Source organism: Pelodiscus sinensis, chromosome 15 (assembly GCF_049634645.1).
Source record: "Pelodiscus sinensis isolate JC-2024 chromosome 15, ASM4963464v1, whole genome shotgun sequence".
Lineage (NCBI taxonomy): Eukaryota > Metazoa > Chordata > Testudines > Trionychidae > Pelodiscus > Pelodiscus sinensis.
Genome location: NC_134725.1, coordinates 33973931 through 33991761, shown reverse-complemented (window position 1 = coordinate 33991761; position 17831 = coordinate 33973931). Strand labels below are relative to the sequence as shown.

The 17831-nt window shown below is 46.8% G+C and overlaps 1 protein-coding gene across 9 annotated transcripts in view; it reads right to left on the bottom strand.

Annotated features, from left to right (window-relative positions):
* Positions 1–5460: 5460 nt before the first annotated feature.
* The window catches only part of KNTC1 (kinetochore associated 1), a 148432-nt gene continuing 136061 nt past the window's right edge, over positions 5461–17831 (bottom strand). For all 9 annotated transcript variants that reach the window (XM_075898678.1, XM_075898685.1, XM_075898679.1 and 6 more), the window contains 5 exons: positions 13799–13928; positions 12304–12393; positions 11025–11170; positions 10110–10200; positions 5461–9690 (listed from right to left, as the gene is read on the bottom strand). In XM_075898678.1, the coding sequence (XP_075754793.1) occupies positions 9667–9690; positions 10110–10200; positions 11025–11170; positions 12304–12393; positions 13799–13928 (481 nt within the window). In that variant the 3' untranslated portion in view covers positions 5461–9666. The remainder of the gene's footprint in view (positions 9691–10109; positions 10201–11024; positions 11171–12303; positions 12394–13798; positions 13929–17831) is intronic.

The window sequence follows — 17831 nt, the reverse complement described above, 5'->3', positions numbered from 1 at the left end:
GCAGTTGAAGTCTTGGGGGTATAGTGCACACACACACCGGGGCGTCTGAGAGCCTGTTGGCTGCCCTCTGCGACGGGACCCCGGTCCTAGCAGTAAAGTCACAGACGTTAAACTATTTTTCGGGGCACCCTCCAGCCTCCTAGGCTGCCCACTGCAACGAGACTTTGCGTCTCAGCAGTTGAAGACTTGGGTGTAACACACACACACACACACTGCCCTGACCATTTCGGCTGACAGGAGGGGCTTGTGCAGTGGGGGAGAGGAGAGGGAGGGGCTTGTGCGGCAGGGGAAGGGGAAGGGATTTGTGCAGTGGGTGAGAGGAAGGGGCTTATGCAGAGGGGGAGGAGGAAGAAAATGCCTTCACCTAAGAGACAGGGTGGAGGAGAGACAAATGGCAGGGGGCCAAGTGCAGACAATGAGGGAAAGGGAAGGAGGGGAGATGTCAGGAGAGGAGAGGGGAAGGGCATTGGAGGCTAGAGGGGGAGGAGAAAGTGCTGGAAGAAGGCTTGAAAGAAGGGGTGGGCATGAGAAAGGTGGGGATGGAGCAAATCATGTGTGAGGGTGCAGAGGGGAACTGGACAGAGAGTGGTGAGGGGGTGGGCATCAGGGAAAAAGAGGGCAAAGGAGGCAGAGGCAGTAAGAGAAGGGGGAGGCACCAGGAGGGTGCAGGGCTAAGGGAAGGTGCAGGTACCAGGGGATTCTGGGGTGAAGCAGAAGGGCAGACACCTGCAGGGGAGGGACCAGCACCAGATGAGAGAGGCAGGGCAGGTGTGTAGAGGGAGGTGTTGGAAGAGGGGATGAGGAGGGGTAGCTCACATGAACAGAGTGGGCTACTGGAGGAGTGGGCACAGCAGGGAGAGAAGGGCTGGTGGAGGGGGGCAGGTCGTAGGAGGGCTGAGGGCAGTGAGAAGGGCAGGAGTCAGGACAGCAGAGGAGGCTAAGGGGTTGGGGGGCAGCAGACACCAGGGGAGATGATGGAGCAAGGAGAGGAGACATGGAAGCAGAGAGAAAAGGTAAAGGTTTAAAAATATTAATATCTTGGTATGCTGCCCACGGCCAGTTTGTTTGCGCCCTGCGGTGCAGTTTGGCTTTATGTGGGGATCAACACGTGGCCAGCAAGTGGGAGCCAAAACAAAAATGTAGTCAGTGTAATGATCTTCTGTTGATATGTGTTTTAGTAGTTCAATTCTTGGACTGTCATTGCTCATGAAAAGTGCTGTCACATGGGTAGAAATGGGGTAAATATTGCATTTTAATAATATCAGCAGAACTGACTGAAATAGGGCCTGTGTGTTGTGTAGTCTTGCCTTAATCTTTGTATTCATGCCTGTACACGTGAGAGAAGCTATTTGTATATATTTGCTTGCATATGCAACCACACTTCAGTTGAGGCCCTCAGCATGTTTTAGAAGTATCAGTATGGCCCTTGGAGCTTCCAAAGTTGAGTTGCCCTAGCTCAACCCTGACAGGTGTCTGTCTAACCTGGTCTTAAATATCTCCAGTGATGGAGATTCCGCAATTGCGCTAAGCAATTTATTTCAGTGTTTGACCACCCTGACAGGCAGGAAGTTTTTCCTAATGTTCAATCTAAACTGCCCTTGCTGTAGTTTAAGCCCATTGCTTCTCATCCTAACCTCAGTGGCCAAGAACAACAATTTTTCTTCCTCCTCATGATACTCTTTTAGATACTTGAAAGCTGCTCTCCTGTACCGTTTCGGTCTTCTCTTTTCCAAGGTAAATAAGGCCAAATACCTTCAGCCTTGCCTCATATCTCATGTTCTCTAGCCCTTTCATCATTTGTGTTGATCTCCTCTGGACTTTCTCCAGTTTCCTGAAAAGTGGAGCCCAGAACTAGACATGATACTCCACCTGGGGAGCTTACTTTGTTGAATAATGTGTATTTATTTTTAATTTGTTATGCCACAGCTTTGGCTTTCTGAAGACTATGTTGGGCATCCTTTAGTAGTTCGGCCCAAACAGTAAAGTTAATGCTTGGGGGGGGGGGAGAGAGGGGTCCGTATGACCACATAACTGCTTGTACAGCCAAATTCTCAACTAGGGGAGGCAATAAGGCAGGTGAAAATATCCCATCCACAATAACCCCGATAACGTTAGATACACAACAAGTATAATTACTGGGTGTGCACCAAGATACATTGGAAGATGGGGTCCACACCACTGCAGTGGATAAATTTGCCTGAACCAGGCACATAAATAGTGGACTGGGGGTGAATACCACTACTGGTTCTTGTAATCGCTGCAACACACACATGGCTTCAACATCCTATGGGGAACAACAGTCATCTTTGGCTGGTGTTTTGACAGGACATATCCATCGACCAAAGCTTAGGCTTACACATTCTTTGCCTAAATTTAAAAATCCCAGTTGTGGGTGGTGATGGCTGTGAACACTACAGGGAATCCACAGAGACAGTCCTAAAGCTTGGGGCATAGAAACCACCTCTGAAGCCAGGTACACAGGGTAAAGTGTGGGGACTTTTGGGGAACTGCCAATAGTGACAAAACCCCTGTCCAGGGCCCCCTAGGCATATAGGATATACGGTGAGTGTGTTTTTAATCGATTTCAGGAAAATGCTGTTGCACCACCCCTGGAACCAAACCCTGGTCTAGAAGGGTATGTTGCTGGAAACAGCTTACAAATAAAACTTGCTGAACTGTTAAACACTGTTCTGCTCAGGAATGATTGACAAAAGATTTTACCAAGGCCGAAAGGGTATTAGTTAACAGATGGAGGGGTAGAACTCCTACTAAGGCAACAAGACTCTGCCCAGCTGCCAAGTCCTCAGAAATACTCGCAGCCGTCTTTTGGGCCTTTTGAAATAGGGTCCCTGTAGCAGATAACTTGCCACCACTTCAATGTCTACAGCATTTAAAATGCCCGCTCCTATGCCCAAGCCTCCCAAAACCCACCCTCCAAAATCCTGCTTAGCACAGTAAGGGGGGTTAAGAGCCAATTTCAACCATGCTTCTACCAGGTGGGAACAATTGGGCCACATGGTGGACACATTAATTAAAGACATGTCAAATTGAATCCGATACAAAACCAGCTGAGCCATCATAACCGCTTCTGCCTGTAGAGAGGGAATTTGGGCACAAATTAGAGATGACTGCGGGGCCCACAGGACTATGTAGCCAGGTTCTCATCCCCCCCACAGTTGCAACAGCCATCCCCTAAATCTGCAGTTCTGGCCTCCACAGTTTACATATAAGTTTAGTATGCCTTTGAGACATGGCTCTATCACTTGGATACTGCTATTCCACCATTGGGACCACAAAATCACCCGCTGCTGTGAGCTCAAGTTGGTGGAAAGAAAATGGAAGAATTAGTGGGATCCCACCTCTGAAGCAGGGCTTGAAGTCGGTTGAACCTATCGCAAGTTGTGGTTCGTACAACCATATTAGTGTGCTTCTAGATTCCCTCCTACCAGAGTTGCTTGGGTCAGCTAAAGACCCATTGCCATGCCACCAGATCAGTTGAAGGGTTACCGGGCCTACCCATGGAACCCAAGGTGTACATCGTGTGTGGAGACGAGTATTATAATAATCTCCTATTCTTGATGGGTTCCCTCCCCGATTTGGTCCTAAGTGGCCACATGGGTCAATTATGGGTAAGGCGGTTCCATTAGCAGTGGAGGCAATCATTTGCAAAAAAAAAAAAAAGTCCTTAAAGGAATTGAGGGATATTTGTCTGCTGATTTACACCAAAGAGTTGAATTAACATTGGAATGGTTCACGTGCGTGCCTGTTGTCTCGTTCCAGCATGGGGTCCGTTCTGCAGGTGGTGGGAAAAACTGCAAGTCCAAATGCTCCTGAGCTCCAGGATACTGGCACCATGTTTTAAAAGAAAACTCACATAACCAGAGTTTTCTTGAATCACTGACACTCGCTTCAGTTGACCACAGTGAACCAAATGTTTTCTGCATGTGTGATTGTCTGGGCTTCTGCTAAGGAGTTGGCCTGTCTGTGGGTGTTGGGGTAACAAGGGCAGCCTGCTGGACAGCATCCAGCAAGTCTTCCACGTCTACAGGTTCCCCAGGCCTCCATCTCCCTACTGCCTGCTGTATATACATTGGGAGATTGTGTGATTAGCTTTAATTCATCCACAGGTAAGGCTATTTGGGCTATGGGCATGGGGGTACCACTCCTTGCTGCAACAGGCACACCCTGACCACACAGACATGCCAGAACCATCCTTTCCACAAACCTAGTGGGGTCTTCCCCTGCTGCAGCAGCTGCTGAAACCAGCTCTGCCAGCAATGCTCATGGTCCCACAGCTGATGTCATCCCCATCAGCATCTCAAATATATCTTTGTGTGGGGTATCACAAGCCTGTTGTCGGGCCACCCCCGCTAAGTCCCCTCCCAATCCGGATGCAGCCTTTATTACCCACCAAGCCTCCATCATATTTAGGCTCTGATCCAGGCACAAAGTCACCAGATCTTGGGACCATCCACTGAACCCAGAACGAGAAGGTCCTCCTAAGGTTCTGGCCAACTCCACCACCTGTGTGGGGGGGGGGTCACCTCGGTCTCTGCCACCGTATGCCCAATATTTGGGGCCTTTCCTCCCCCTTGGGGGGTAGGCCCATAAGTCTGGGACTACCCTCTGGATCACTGCAAGCCAATGTCTGTGATCTGGCCCTTCAGGGTCTGGATCTGGGTGATCCAGGTCACCCCAAATATCCCCATCTCAATCTTCACCCCAGTCACTTCTCTTAGGAAGCCCTACAGCTGCTACTCTTCCCTTAGAAAGCAGCCTTCCCTTTGGCCTACTCTCTCCCAAAACTCCTTGAGACACTGCACCCTTTCACTTAAAGTTCTATTCTCCTCATGGACATGCTCCCGTTCCTCTTCTGCAGTTGTCACTTGTATGGCAACAGGAGAAGAGGCTTGGGTGCTGTCAGTACCTGAGCTTTCCACATATCTCGTTCTTTCTCCAGTTCCTTCAACTGCTCCATATCCTGATTCTTAGCTGCCTGACACTGATGTACTGCCTGCCATAGCAGCCAGGCAACTGCTCTTTCCTTACCTCCCTTGTCTGGCTTATACAGTAACACATTTTTCCATCATTAGTTCCAAATCAGTCACTGAAGCACCAGAAAGCACCACCCCTTGATTCCAGGGGTCAGCCCCTTTACTTTGGATCCATTTCCTCTGGGGTCTGGGCGTAGGAGCTGCATTCCACACTTCTAGGAGTCCTTTACACCTACCTTTTCTTTACCCCAAATGGGCATCTTGTTGTCGGGAACCTGGACTGTGCCATGGGTTGCTAGCCTACCATGTTTCAACACACCCCAGTCTCCCAAAGTTCACTGTCTTAACTTTCCATGGGGAAAGGACTTTTACTTATCCCCTCCTCCCCGGAATCTCCACCAAAAATGTTGCAAGGGGATGTGGATTGCAACTGCTTTAAACACTAAAGAGAGGGAATCACCACATGGGAATGTAAAGGGTTTGTTTATTCAGTTAAAACTGGGAAGGGAGGGGAATCTCACTCATACACTCAATCACACTTACAGTCCCAGGCAGGATGATAAGGCGAGCAGAGGGCACTACATGTTCTTTGATCTTCCTAACTTGACTCCTAGGCTGGTCCACTGGCCAGGTGATCTGAACAGCGGGCATTCTGGGAAACTCCACTTGATGGTCAACCCACTGTGTCTCTGTCCCTCTGTCCTTTAAGGATCAGCCACATGCAGCCTCTGAGTTTCTGGGCCTCTTGGGGCCGTGTGCATTGTTGTTTACTCCTGCTGTTTACCTCAGACATTCTTCTGCACTCACTCAGGGAAGGGATGGGGGTTAACAGACAACACTCCAACAATTTAGGGAACCAAATAACATCATTAACAGGTGAGAAAGAACCACCACCATTTTAACTATCCCCATGCTCCTCCTTTGCCTCCAACAGCCCACACTGCCCCCTGCCTGAAACCTTGTGCAGGTGTTAAACAGCTGTCCAGCCCACTCTAGAGGTGACTGCCTTTCTGCGTGCCTGAAGCAACACAGTACCAGCAATGGACAGGAGAATGGCTCCCAGGTATGGCTTGCTCATGACTGCTTCAGTCCTTTGGATGGGCCTCCGACTCTTTTCTTCCCCTCCCCAACTTTGCAATGGGGCTGTAGACTCTGGGGGAGAGGGGTGGAGGCAGGCCGAGGTGTCTCCCTGCAGCAGACAGACGCATCTCTGTATTAATCATTCTCTCATTGAAGTTTTTAGCTTTGTAGTGAGTCCTTTTACATGGAAACTGTATTACGTCTTGATAGAATAGTCCCTAGGACAAGTGAGGCAGAGACTGCCCCTGTGGGGTGAATGAGGTGGAAATGTATAGGGCAGAAGGTAAGCACCTCTGGGCAGTTGCAAAGGTTGGAGAGGGGATGGAAGCCAGATCCAAGATCAATGAGCCCTGGGAAATGGGCCCATTGAAAGGACACTGGACCTATGGATGCCTTGGGGGGCAGCAGCAAAGGCCTGCTTTGGGAAGCCCCCTCTTTGGAGGTAAATGTGGCAGCATTGAGACACCACCCAGAAAGCCGGCAGACACTAACTGCAGATTCATGGGATGGCTCTCACAGATCTTGCACATGCATAAGATGACAGATCTGGAGGAGCGGGGTGGGGGGACAGTGGCGTAGCGAGGGGGCCAGAGGGGTCAGTTGTCCCTGGGCACCATGCTAGGAAGGCTCCAATTTAATCCCATTCTGCTCCCCCCGTTATCCGTTCAGTTCATGTGCTCCTACTCCGCTTGCCACCGGCAGCTGGAGCCTCTGCCCTGCCTCTCTGCTCCAAGCCCGACCCTCCTCCATCTCCACTGAAGGGTTAATGCATGTGGGAGCCCGGCCTCAAACCGTAAGGGGTGGGGAAAGATGTGGTACAAGTTCCTCTCAGCTGTGCACCAGGTTTGGGGCCATGCCCCATGTGGTGGGGAGGCGAGGGGGGAGAGGAGCGCAAATTTTTCCCTTGACCTCTGGTGGCACATCCAAACAAGCCACATGAACTCATTACAGGTGCACAACACAAAACACATTCTGATTATGGGAGGAAACTCTTAGGCTATGTCTATAATGGTAGCTTCTTGTGCAAGGACATGTCCACACTGCCATGTGTGAGCTGTGATTTTGCGCAAGAGCATCCATGGCAGTGTGGATGCTCTTTTGAGCAAGAAAGCTCCAATGGCCATTTTAGCCATAGGGATTTCTTGCGCAAGAAATCCCTGCCGAGCATCCATATTGCCCTCTTGCACAAGAGAGCTTACATCTGTTAGAAAAGAGTGTAGCTCTTACCCTCTCTTACCACGCCGTACTGTAAATTTCCTTGTGCAAGAGCAGGCGGGCAGCGTGGCTGCTATATGGGTTCTTGCGCAAGAACAGCAAGTGTAGACATAGCCTTAGAGGGAACACTTCCCCCAGTCTCTCTGCCCATGAGTTAATGTCACACACATTGGCTGTGTCTAGACCAGCCAGTTTTTCCGGAAAATCAGCCGCTTTTCCGGAAAAACTTGCCAGCTGTCTACACTGGCTGCTTGAGTTTCCGCAAAAGCACTGACTTCCTACTGTAAGAAATCAGTGCTTCTTGCAGAAATACTATTCTGCTCCCGTTCAGGCAAAAGTCCTTTTGCGCAGAGCTTTTGCGCAAAAGGGCCAGTGTAGACGGCTCAGATTTGTTTTCCGCAAAAAAGCCCCAATCGTGAAAATGGTGATCGGGGCTTTTTTGCGGAAAAGCGCGTCTAGATTGGCACGGATGCTTTTCCGCAAAAAGTGCTTTTGTGGAAAAGCGTCCGTGCCAATCTAGACGCCCTGTTCCGAAAATGCTTTTAACAGAAAACTGCAGGATAGCTGCATGAAGGGGGTTTGGTGGGGGCCAAACTAATCCCTGCTGGTAGGAGGATGGTGGGAAAAAGTCCTTTGACACCTTTTACTTCTGGTATTGTATCCATTTTGCCCCAAGTGTGTTGCCTCCAGAGGCTTGGCTAATAGGGTTAGAGGGTGTGGCTAATGGAGCACCACCAAAAATTATACAAAACTGCCAGCCCAGGAGGAGGAGTGCATCAGCTGCCTGCACCACAGGCAGTGTGAGTTTAGTGCAGGGTGTGTGTGGGTGGGGGATTTGTGTGTGCACTGTGGTTTTTTTTGCTCAACCAAAATTGCTATGGGGCCTCGTCAAAATTGTTCGAATTGGGCCCTGTCGTTCCTAAAGCCAGCCCTGATCAGAGAAAGTCCTGCCAGTCTTAATTCTCAGAGTTCTGTGCTGTATTTAGCTGTGATTTACCCCCGGGATGTCTTGTCAGAGACCAGCAAGCAGTGGCAGTGTTAGTAAAGTGGCTAAGTATAAGCATATGTCAATATTCATACAGCAAAAGGTAGCATTGTTGCAGAAATTGGAAAAGGGTGCATCAGTATGAGTTTTACACTATAGAGTTATCTCTACAGTGTATGATTTGAAGAAGCAAAAGAATTAAATCCTCAAGTTTTTTGTCCAAAGTAACAGTAAAAAAAGAATAAGCGTTTGTGAGACTTGAAGGAGGGGAAAAGCAGTGATTTATTTGCACTTATACATTGGTTCAAGCTCTGCAGGAACATAAGAACATAAGATGTGTATGCATATTAGGAGAGACGGCGTCAGCACAAGCAAAAATATTTCACAAAGAACTTAAACTGCAGCATCAGTGTGACTATTCACAAGGATGCCTTCAGAAATTTACAAATAGACATGGCATTAGTCTACACTGATATAGTGAAAAAAGTGCAGATACAGAAGCTGCCACTAAGTATGTTGATGAATTTGCAGTTAGTTGCTAAAGAGAGGTTATCCCCAGAGTTGGTATATAATGCAAATGAAACTCCCCAGCTCCCCAACTGCTTCAGGTCCCAGCAGCAGATGGCAGTTTGTAGCCTCCAGCCACAGCTCTCCCCTTCCCACAGGTCTCAGCAGCCAGAACATTTCCAAACTCCTCACAGCCCACTAGTCTCGGCACCCGGAGCAGCCCCAATACCAACTCCCCACTGCCTGCGGAAAGCTGAGACCCCCCTCCGGCTGCTTGGATTCACAGGCAGTGTGACTTGTAGCATTCCCTTCCCCACCCCACTCCATACACACAAAAGCAGACACCAGACAGAGACTCGCTGGCTCTTTGCATTCCCTTTCCCTGGCTTAGGAAATTCTCTTGTTTGGCACTGGTCAGGTCTTGACAATACTGGACCAGAGAGGTGCAACCTATATAGGAAATGTTTAAAAAACACAACATAAAAACGTGATAGAGAATTAGAAAGCCAAAGGAATGAGTTCATCTTCCTTTCTCTAGTTACATGAAGTTTAAAAGATTGACATCACTTACAAGCTGGAAATGATTGAGAATAAATTAAAAATTATATGGATGGGGGAAGTGGAGGAGAGGAACGTAAATTGAGCTTTTAACTCTTTACTATGGATAGCACACTTAAAGGTGAATGTCTGTTAGCTGACCTAGGTCTGTAAAAACTGAATTGTATCTTTTATTAAAAGGGTACTTAAATTTCAGCTGAGTTCCGTTTTAAAAATAATGCACATGATCAACAGAGTTTGACGCAATCTTGCCACCGGAAGAGAAGGGATATAGATCAAGTTACTTGCTCCTCTGGGTAGCTGTTTTGAGTAAGCGAATACCGTAGTCTATTCTGATCCACTCAGGAACATCTGGAGAGGAAGAAAATATGAACACATAAAAATTTATAAACTTAAAGGAATAGAACTACAGGTTGAAACTCTCTTAACCAGGATTCTGAGCTCCGGCAACAGCCATGGTCCTGTATGGATATTGCTGGACCAAAGAGTCCAGTGGCAATGACCCCTGCAAGGCTACGGGATGCCCAACAGCAGCCCAGCAGGGTTGGCAGGACAGCTGGGCCAGCAAAATTTGGGGAGCTGGTCAGGAGCACCAGGGAGGTCAGTGGCAGTGGTCCAGAAATGACCTCCCCTGGTCCAGCAAAATCTCCCATACAGGATTGGTCAGCTCCTGAGGGCACCAGAATAGGGAAGTCCAACCTATATTACAAAAAAAATAGTTTATAGCTTTCTTATAGCCTAAGAAAAGTTTGATAACTAGAGCTTTTTACCGTCAAAATATCACGAGATGACCTATCTGCCAGAATGTGATTTCCACATTGATTTTGATATTCTACTATTAGGGCTACTGCATCATCCAGGCTGTAAAGGAAAAAAAAATTCAAATTAGCTGAGAAAACTAATCTCCCTCAACTTCCATAATACTGAACAATGCAGAGAATGTAGACAAATGTGCATTAAAATATAAAACAATGGATGTAAACAAAGTTTTGTGATCTCTCATTTGGTATGAGTCACTTATTTTCCACTTCCCTGTATGCCTAACGGGAGTTATGACTATTTTCCTCTACCAATTTTCAGGTGATAATCCTGGGAGGGAAAAGGGTCTCTCTAAAACCTAGTGACTTACGTATTGCCAACACCAGATATACCCTATCAGCAGGAGTTTAGACCTACAGGGGATTTCTGCCCGTTGGTGATCACAAATCATCAGTGGCAAGTACAGTTATTCAACTGGAAGAGTCAAAATTTGTTTACAGCTGCTAAATTCCCTTAAAAAACCCCAAAGAGACAGTCTGATGTGACCAGTCAGCTCAACAGGCTGTTTAATAGTTTGCAGTTTGTGAACTGCCTCTCAAACTTTCAATAAATTCCTGTTGAGTCAAGGAACAAAATGAAAGCACCTGAAGTTTGGTACAAGTAACTATCAAATAAGTGATCCATTACTTTCACATAATGCCCTCACCTAAGCAGAGCGCTAGGTGGCATAGAGGATTTCTTAATCACTTGAAAAAAACATTTGCCATTCCTCTTAAAACTCATGGCTACTATGTATTGGTAAGTCATTAGCATTCTAGTAAACAAAAAAACAAAAAAACCCTACAGTAATTATTGTAAGATTCTGACTTCCATAGAAGTTTTTTTTTCCAACTTTATGTTCACCATATTATACCTTGTTAACTTACCAGTTCTTGTTGGCAAGGTAATCCACTAATTCTTTCACTCTTTCAGTGTTCATCACTTGTAGCTTCAATAATGGGAAGTATTTTGTTTTAAAAAATCTGTCATATTGTTTCTCTTTTATGATGTTGTTCAGAATTAAACATCTAATCTGGAAGTGGCAGGAAAGTCATTTAAATATTTTAGATAAAATGTAATTACATTTTCCTACACTTTATTGGTATAAAGTTTGATCTACTAGCCTCTCTCCTGGTCTCATAAGATGATTAAGCTAATGTTTAAAAGCACTTTGAAAATGTAAGTGCTCTCTTAAGGAAGGCAGGAAGATCTGAGAATTAAATATTCTTGTCTCTCAGACAGGGAGACAAAGTAAACTCACTTATCCACAGTGAGTCAAAGAGCCAGAAAAACAGTATATGGTTATTCTTAGCAATTTAGTTTGGTGAGAGCCTTGTTGTGTTTAGTTAGGAACATAACTGATTTGAATACTATTCTTCAAAGCATGCTGCACTTCATACATGGGGAATGCTACAGAATAGTGTTGTGTAACCACATTCATCATCGAGTTAACGAAAGACTAACAAGAAACTGCAAAAATGTCCTTACAACTATTACTATTGACTTATTTTGGTAATGGACAATGTATTCTGTGCCCCAAATTTTTAGATGTGTATATGAGGAAGAAATTAGTAGGGAGGTGCTATCTATGTTTTGCACTGGTGTGACTTCTTCTGGAAAAAATACATAAGGTTCTAGTATCCATACTTTAAAACCCCCCTGCAATTGAGCAGGATGCAGAAGAACCACAAAAATGGTTTAAGAGCTAGAGAAAATGCCTTAGTGAGAAGTCTGGTTAGCTTATCATAAAGGAAGCTAGAGAAAATGTCTTAGTGAGAAGTCTGGTTAGCTTATCATAAAGGAAGTTGGTGACTTCACTAGTGTATAAATTCCTTTACAAGGTAAGAATACTGAGTAATAAAGGGCTCTTTAATCTAGCATAACAACAACAGAAATGAAAGCCAGACAAATTCTTCCTAGAAATATGGCACAAGCACAATTGAGTAGCTAATCACTGGAAAAAGTGGAACTGGTGGATTCTCCATCTTTTGCTGTCTTTCAATCAAGACTGGATACCTTTCTAGAAAATAGCCTTTAGCCAGACACATTATTGGGCTCAACATAGAAGTAGCTGGGGTGGAACGTAATAGTGTGAGATACACAGGTGAGATGATTTAATGGTCTCTTCTCTTAAAGTGTATGAATAAGATGATTAAATTAACATACCTGTGATGCAAAGCCTGCTACCTCACCAGTGTTCATGTGTTCATCTACTTGCTGCAGAACAGTCTCCAGATTACATGAAGACAGGAAACCCTTGGAAAAATTAGCTTGATGTTAAACATATGCAGAATTTTATAATCTTGAAATTTTCAGAACAAATAATTTTCTTGCACCGATGAGATTCTTTGGTTTCAGTAAATACTATTTGCTTAAGAGTTTTTGATTAATTCCTGCAACATGTTCTACAATAAAAATTATACAACTTGCAGTTAGTCTAAGTTTACTCCATTGTGGGAAACTGAAGGGTTTTCTCTCTACATGAAAGAAAAAGTTAAAAAACATTGCATAAAGAGTTACAAACACAACTGAAACTGAAAATACATAAGCATCTGAAAATGTAAACAAACTCAATCTTGGATGACTTGCAGATGTATTCACAAATATTGTGTCATATGAATAGATAACAGCATATACAGTTCCACGAAGTTCTCACTCTATCATCCTCTGAAGAAGCAAATGGTGAGAGAAAGGGAAGGGAATGGAGAAGATACAAATTTGTAGATGGGAAACTGCATTAATGCAAAGAAAAGGCGGAGGGCACTACATGTGAGAGGCTCACATAAAATAGTCAGTCTAGAGAAAGGCAAAGGTGTCAAGCGTCTCAAGTTTCTGAACTACCGTATATACCGGCGTACAAGACTACTTTTGATGTTAAAAAACATCCCCCAAAAATCGGGGGTCGTCTTATACGCTGGTTATACAGGCGGTGGGGCAGCCCAGGCATGCCTGGGCTGCCCCGCCGCTGGCTTCCCCCGAGGCTTTGCAAAGCCGCGGAAGGGCTCCGGCGGCGGAGCAGCCCAGGCACACTGGGGCTGTCCCGCTGCCGGGGTGTCCTCAGAGGCTTTGCTCCCGGTGTCCCTGGTCTGCTGGAGACGGTCCCCAGCAGACCAGAGGCACCGGGAGCAAAGCCGAAGCGGCGGCGGGGTGCCGCGCTTCTGAAGCTTTGCTCTGGCAAAGCCTCAGAGGCACGGGACCCCGCCCCTGCTGCGGCTTTGCTCCCGGTGCCTCTGGTCTGCTGGGGACCGTCTCCAGCAGATCTGGGACACCGGGAGCAAAGGAGGTGGAGGGGCGCTGGGGTATAAGATGAAACCCTATCTTTTAACTAAAAATTAGGGGGTCGTCTTATACGCCCAGTCGCCTTATACGCCGGAAAATACGGTAAATCTTCATAGAACAACTGTATATCTTAAATGGGACTAGTCCCATGAAAAACCACACTGAACATTATCACAGTGGCATCAGTTTTAATTGCTTTGACATTTAGGTTATTTTTTTCAGATGCTGTTCACCTTAAGAGGGTATTGAAATCTAATACTTAGTTTTGGTTAGTGTAAATTCTTAGCGCTGAAGCAGCATTCGCCATGAGCTACGAGCTCCATGCCTTGCTTTTGTGAGCTTTTTGCCAGCTCAGATGTAGAAATGCAAGCAGCCTCCTTACCTGAATCTGTTGCTCTCTCTTCTTGGATTGGGGAATCAGCAGCAGGCATCCTAAAGCAAAAGCTGGAAGATTCAACTGTGCATATTGCCTTGCAATTCCAATTATATCTAGATCAGCTACATTAGGACACCTTTAGAGGGAAAGGATTCTAATTAATATATTTACCCTTCAGATTTTTAAAAGTTTATAAATTCCAGGGATATATGGTTTTTGTATTGACATGATTAAGGGCTAAAGAACATGATCTATGAAGGAAGACTGAAAGAATTGGGCTTGTTTAGACGGGAAAGGAGAAGACTGAGAGGGGACACAATAGCAGATTTCAGGGACACGATAGCAGATTTCAGGTATCTAAAGGGGTGTCACAAGGAGAAGGGAGAAAAATTGTTCTCCTTGGTCTCTGAGGACAGGACAAGAAGCAATGGGCTTAAATTGCAGCAAGGGAGGTTAGGTTGGACATTAGGAAAAACTTCCTAACTGTCAGGGTGGTTAAATACTGGAATAAGTATGGAATCTCCATTTCTGGAGATATTTAAGAGCAGGTTACATAGACATCTATCAGGGATGGTCTAGGGTTAAAAAGATATTGTTATATTGGCAGTTAATAAATATGAAGTACAGTTGTTGTCTCACTCAGCTCTGATGAACAGGTTACTACCAGAGGAAGAAGAATAGAGCCCATGCTAATGTGTCCCACTACTCCCATTTCTTCAGTGAATTCATAGAAAAATGTTGTTAAAATAGCATTTCCTGCTTCAGTCAGATATTATTAAATGAATAACATGCTCTAAATTCAGAGATTAAAGAGGACCAGTAAAGGAGATTACCAAAACTGCAGATGTATGTAATATTTTATCCATCAGGTAACAAAAAAATATCTGCAAAGGAGAAAAAGCCAACACACGAATTTCCCTCCCTTTCCTTATGTCACTTTTTTGCTTGTATCCCTCAAATACTAACCCAAATGATTAAAAATGCAATCACACCATTATTTATTGTACATATTGAATGAACCCTATGCATTATATAATTTTGCATTTAAAAAAACTTAACATTATGGTTGCAAAGTCAGTTGTGTGCAATGGATTAAAAAACCCTATGCTATCATGTAAAGTTATACCAACCCTCAGAATGGGATCATGACGTCAAAACAATAGTGCCATGGCAGAGACTGGTACCACAATAACTAGAGCAGAAGTAGGAAATAATTTTTGTTGGGAGGGACGACTCTCCAATGAATTTGGTAAGTGGTTGAGGGGCTGAACTTTTCCATTATATTAATGAAGGAGGCATGGAGGTCTGGGATGGAGATTGGGTGCAGAAGAGCACTTGGGGTAAGGGACTGGGGTGTGGGATCTGTTTGGGTGAAGGACGGAATTGTGACCTGAGATACAGGGTCTGGAGGGGAGTGTGATGTGGGGTAGGTGTGCAGGGTTTTGGTTTGTGACCAGGAATAGGGGATTGGGGTTTAGGAGGGATATGGGTGCAGGAGAGGATTCTGACCTGAGGGAGGATTGCAGGAGGAGGGAGTGCAGAGTCTAGAAGGGGGTTCTAACCTGGGGCAGGAGTTCAGGAGGGGATGCAGGGATTTGGGTTGTGACCAGAGAGAGAAGAGTGGGGTGCAAAGTCTGGGAAAGGGCTGTGACCTGAGGAGAGCTATAGGATGGGATGCTGTGTCTGGGAAGATGTCTGGGGTTGGAGCAGGTTGCAGAAGGTTTGGTTTACATGGGATAGGAAACAGAACGGGAGCAGATAGTTGGGGGAGGGATGGGCTGGGGTGCCAGAGGCAGGCTCTGGCTGGGAGACCTTATCTGGGTGACTCCCAGCGAGCAGTCCAGCAGATTCCTTAACCAGGGTCCCTGCCTTTCACACCCCTGTAATTCTCACTGCAGCTACAGGGTCCATGTTTTCTGCTATGAGCTTGGGCGGAGGGGCACTTCACATGCTACCTGTCCTGCAAATAGGCAGCTGCTATTAGCCAGAAACCGGACCATGGGAGTTACTGGGGGTGGAAGCAGTGTCGGAAGCTTCTGCCCTTTCCTTCCAGGCTCTCAGAATTCACAGAAGCACATGCCCTTGCAGCTAGCGCTCTCAGAATCATAGAATCCTATAACTGGAAGGGACCTCAAAAGGTCATCCAGTCCAGTCCTCTGCCCTGATGGCAGGACCAAGCCCTGTCTAGATCATCCCTGAGTGCACTTTCCTGAGTGCAGAGTGGTGGCAGGGCTGACAGGGAGCCAGCTGAGGGCTGAACTAGAAGGAGTAACTAGTAAAAGGATTAGGCTGATAGTCTATATGGACCACTCGCTAAGTGGGGATAAAACATTTTGCCAGTGGATTTTACAGCTATTTGCTGAGAACAGAGGAATGTAGAAACTAAGGACTTTTGAATTCAATTCCAGCTTCCACAGCAGGGATGGGAGGTCACTCCAAGAATCTGGTAAGTGTTCAAGGGCCACACTCTTTCATGATAATGAAGGTGGTATGAAGTCTAGGATGGAGGTTAGGTGCAGAAAGGAGCTTAGAGCAAGGGATTGGGGTATAGGAGGAGATGTGGGATCTGAAAGTCTGAGTGATGGAGGAGATTGTGACCTGGGGGAGGGTACTGGGATGCGGGGTCCAGAAGGAGGTATGGGTGCAGGAGAGGATGCTAACCTGGATGAGAGATGTTTGAAGGAGTACAGGATCTGGGATGGGTTGTGATCTGGGGCAGGGAATAGAGGTGCAGGTCTGGGAGGGAGTTGTAACTTGGAGAAGGAGTAGCAGGGGGTATGGGTGCAGGAGGCAAAGAGTTGGGAGGGAAAGAGGTGCTGGGCTGGCAGATGTAGGCTCTGGTCAGAAGGTGCTTAACTGGATGGCTCCTGGACAGCAGCCCAGGAGGTTCCTCAGCCAGGATCCCTGCCTTCCATGCCTCCTCACATATGCTCATAGCAGCTGATGGGGCCATGTGTACTGCTCTGAACAGAACCCTGCAAAAGGTGGGGGGGGGGGGGAGGGGGCACTTCACATGCTGCCTGACCTGCAAACAGACAGCTCTTATTGGCTGGAAACTGGCCAGAGCTGCAATATTTTGCTGGAGGCAGGGGCAGTGTAAGAAGTCACTCCCCAGAACTTGTAGCATTCAGAGAGCCCTCTCCTGCTGCATTTTCTGAATGTCCAGTGGGGGTGGGGCAGGCAGGGGAGCTAGCTGAAGCTCCTGTGGGCCAGATCTGGCAGGTTGGCAGGCCAGATGCAGCCTGCAAGCTGTATTTTTCCCAGCCCTGTTCTACAGAGTAGTGTAGTCTAGTCCTTACAGGCCTTCCCCATGCCATTTCTCACCCCTCTGCATTTCACTATGACTGCTTCTTTGTCCTCCTCCTCCACATTTCCTCAGCACCACCAAAGTGGTAGAGCCAAGGAAAGTTTTCCTGCTCTCAGTTCAGGTGCTCTGGCAGCTGGGCAGAACAATCATTGGAGGAGAAAGCCTTGTTGAGCTTTAGCACCCCTGGTCTGAAGCCAGTGCAGACAAAATTTAACTGCCAAACAAATCTGAGGAGTAGGGAGTGTGGGACTCCAGTGCACAAGAGGAGCATGGGGAGGGGACAGACAGGGTGACTGCAGGTGGAGCCCCGCAGTGCCCCAGGCCACAAGTTGCCCACCACTGGTATAACTACATATACAAGTGCTCTAAATCAGAACCCTGACTTGAATATCCTGTTCCTATGTGCTACACATCTATTTACAGTAAAAGGCCAATGGTCCAGCATCTGATAGTTCAGCACTCCTGATGGTCCGGCACCATCAGGAACCCAGAAGTGCTCCGGGCAGCCGGACCATTGGGGCTGCTCTGCCCCCAGCTTCCCTAATTCAGCCGCAGCTAAAACTGACTAGCGGCAGAATCAGAGAAGCTGGAGGCAGAGCAGCTGGGTTGCTGCCGGGTTGGTCCCGTAGCACTGCCCCTTGGGGACAGTTGCTCTGCCCCCAGATGTCCCTGATTCAGCCGCTGCTGAAGCTGTCCAGCGGCTGACTCCAGGAAGCCCAAGGCAGAGCTGCT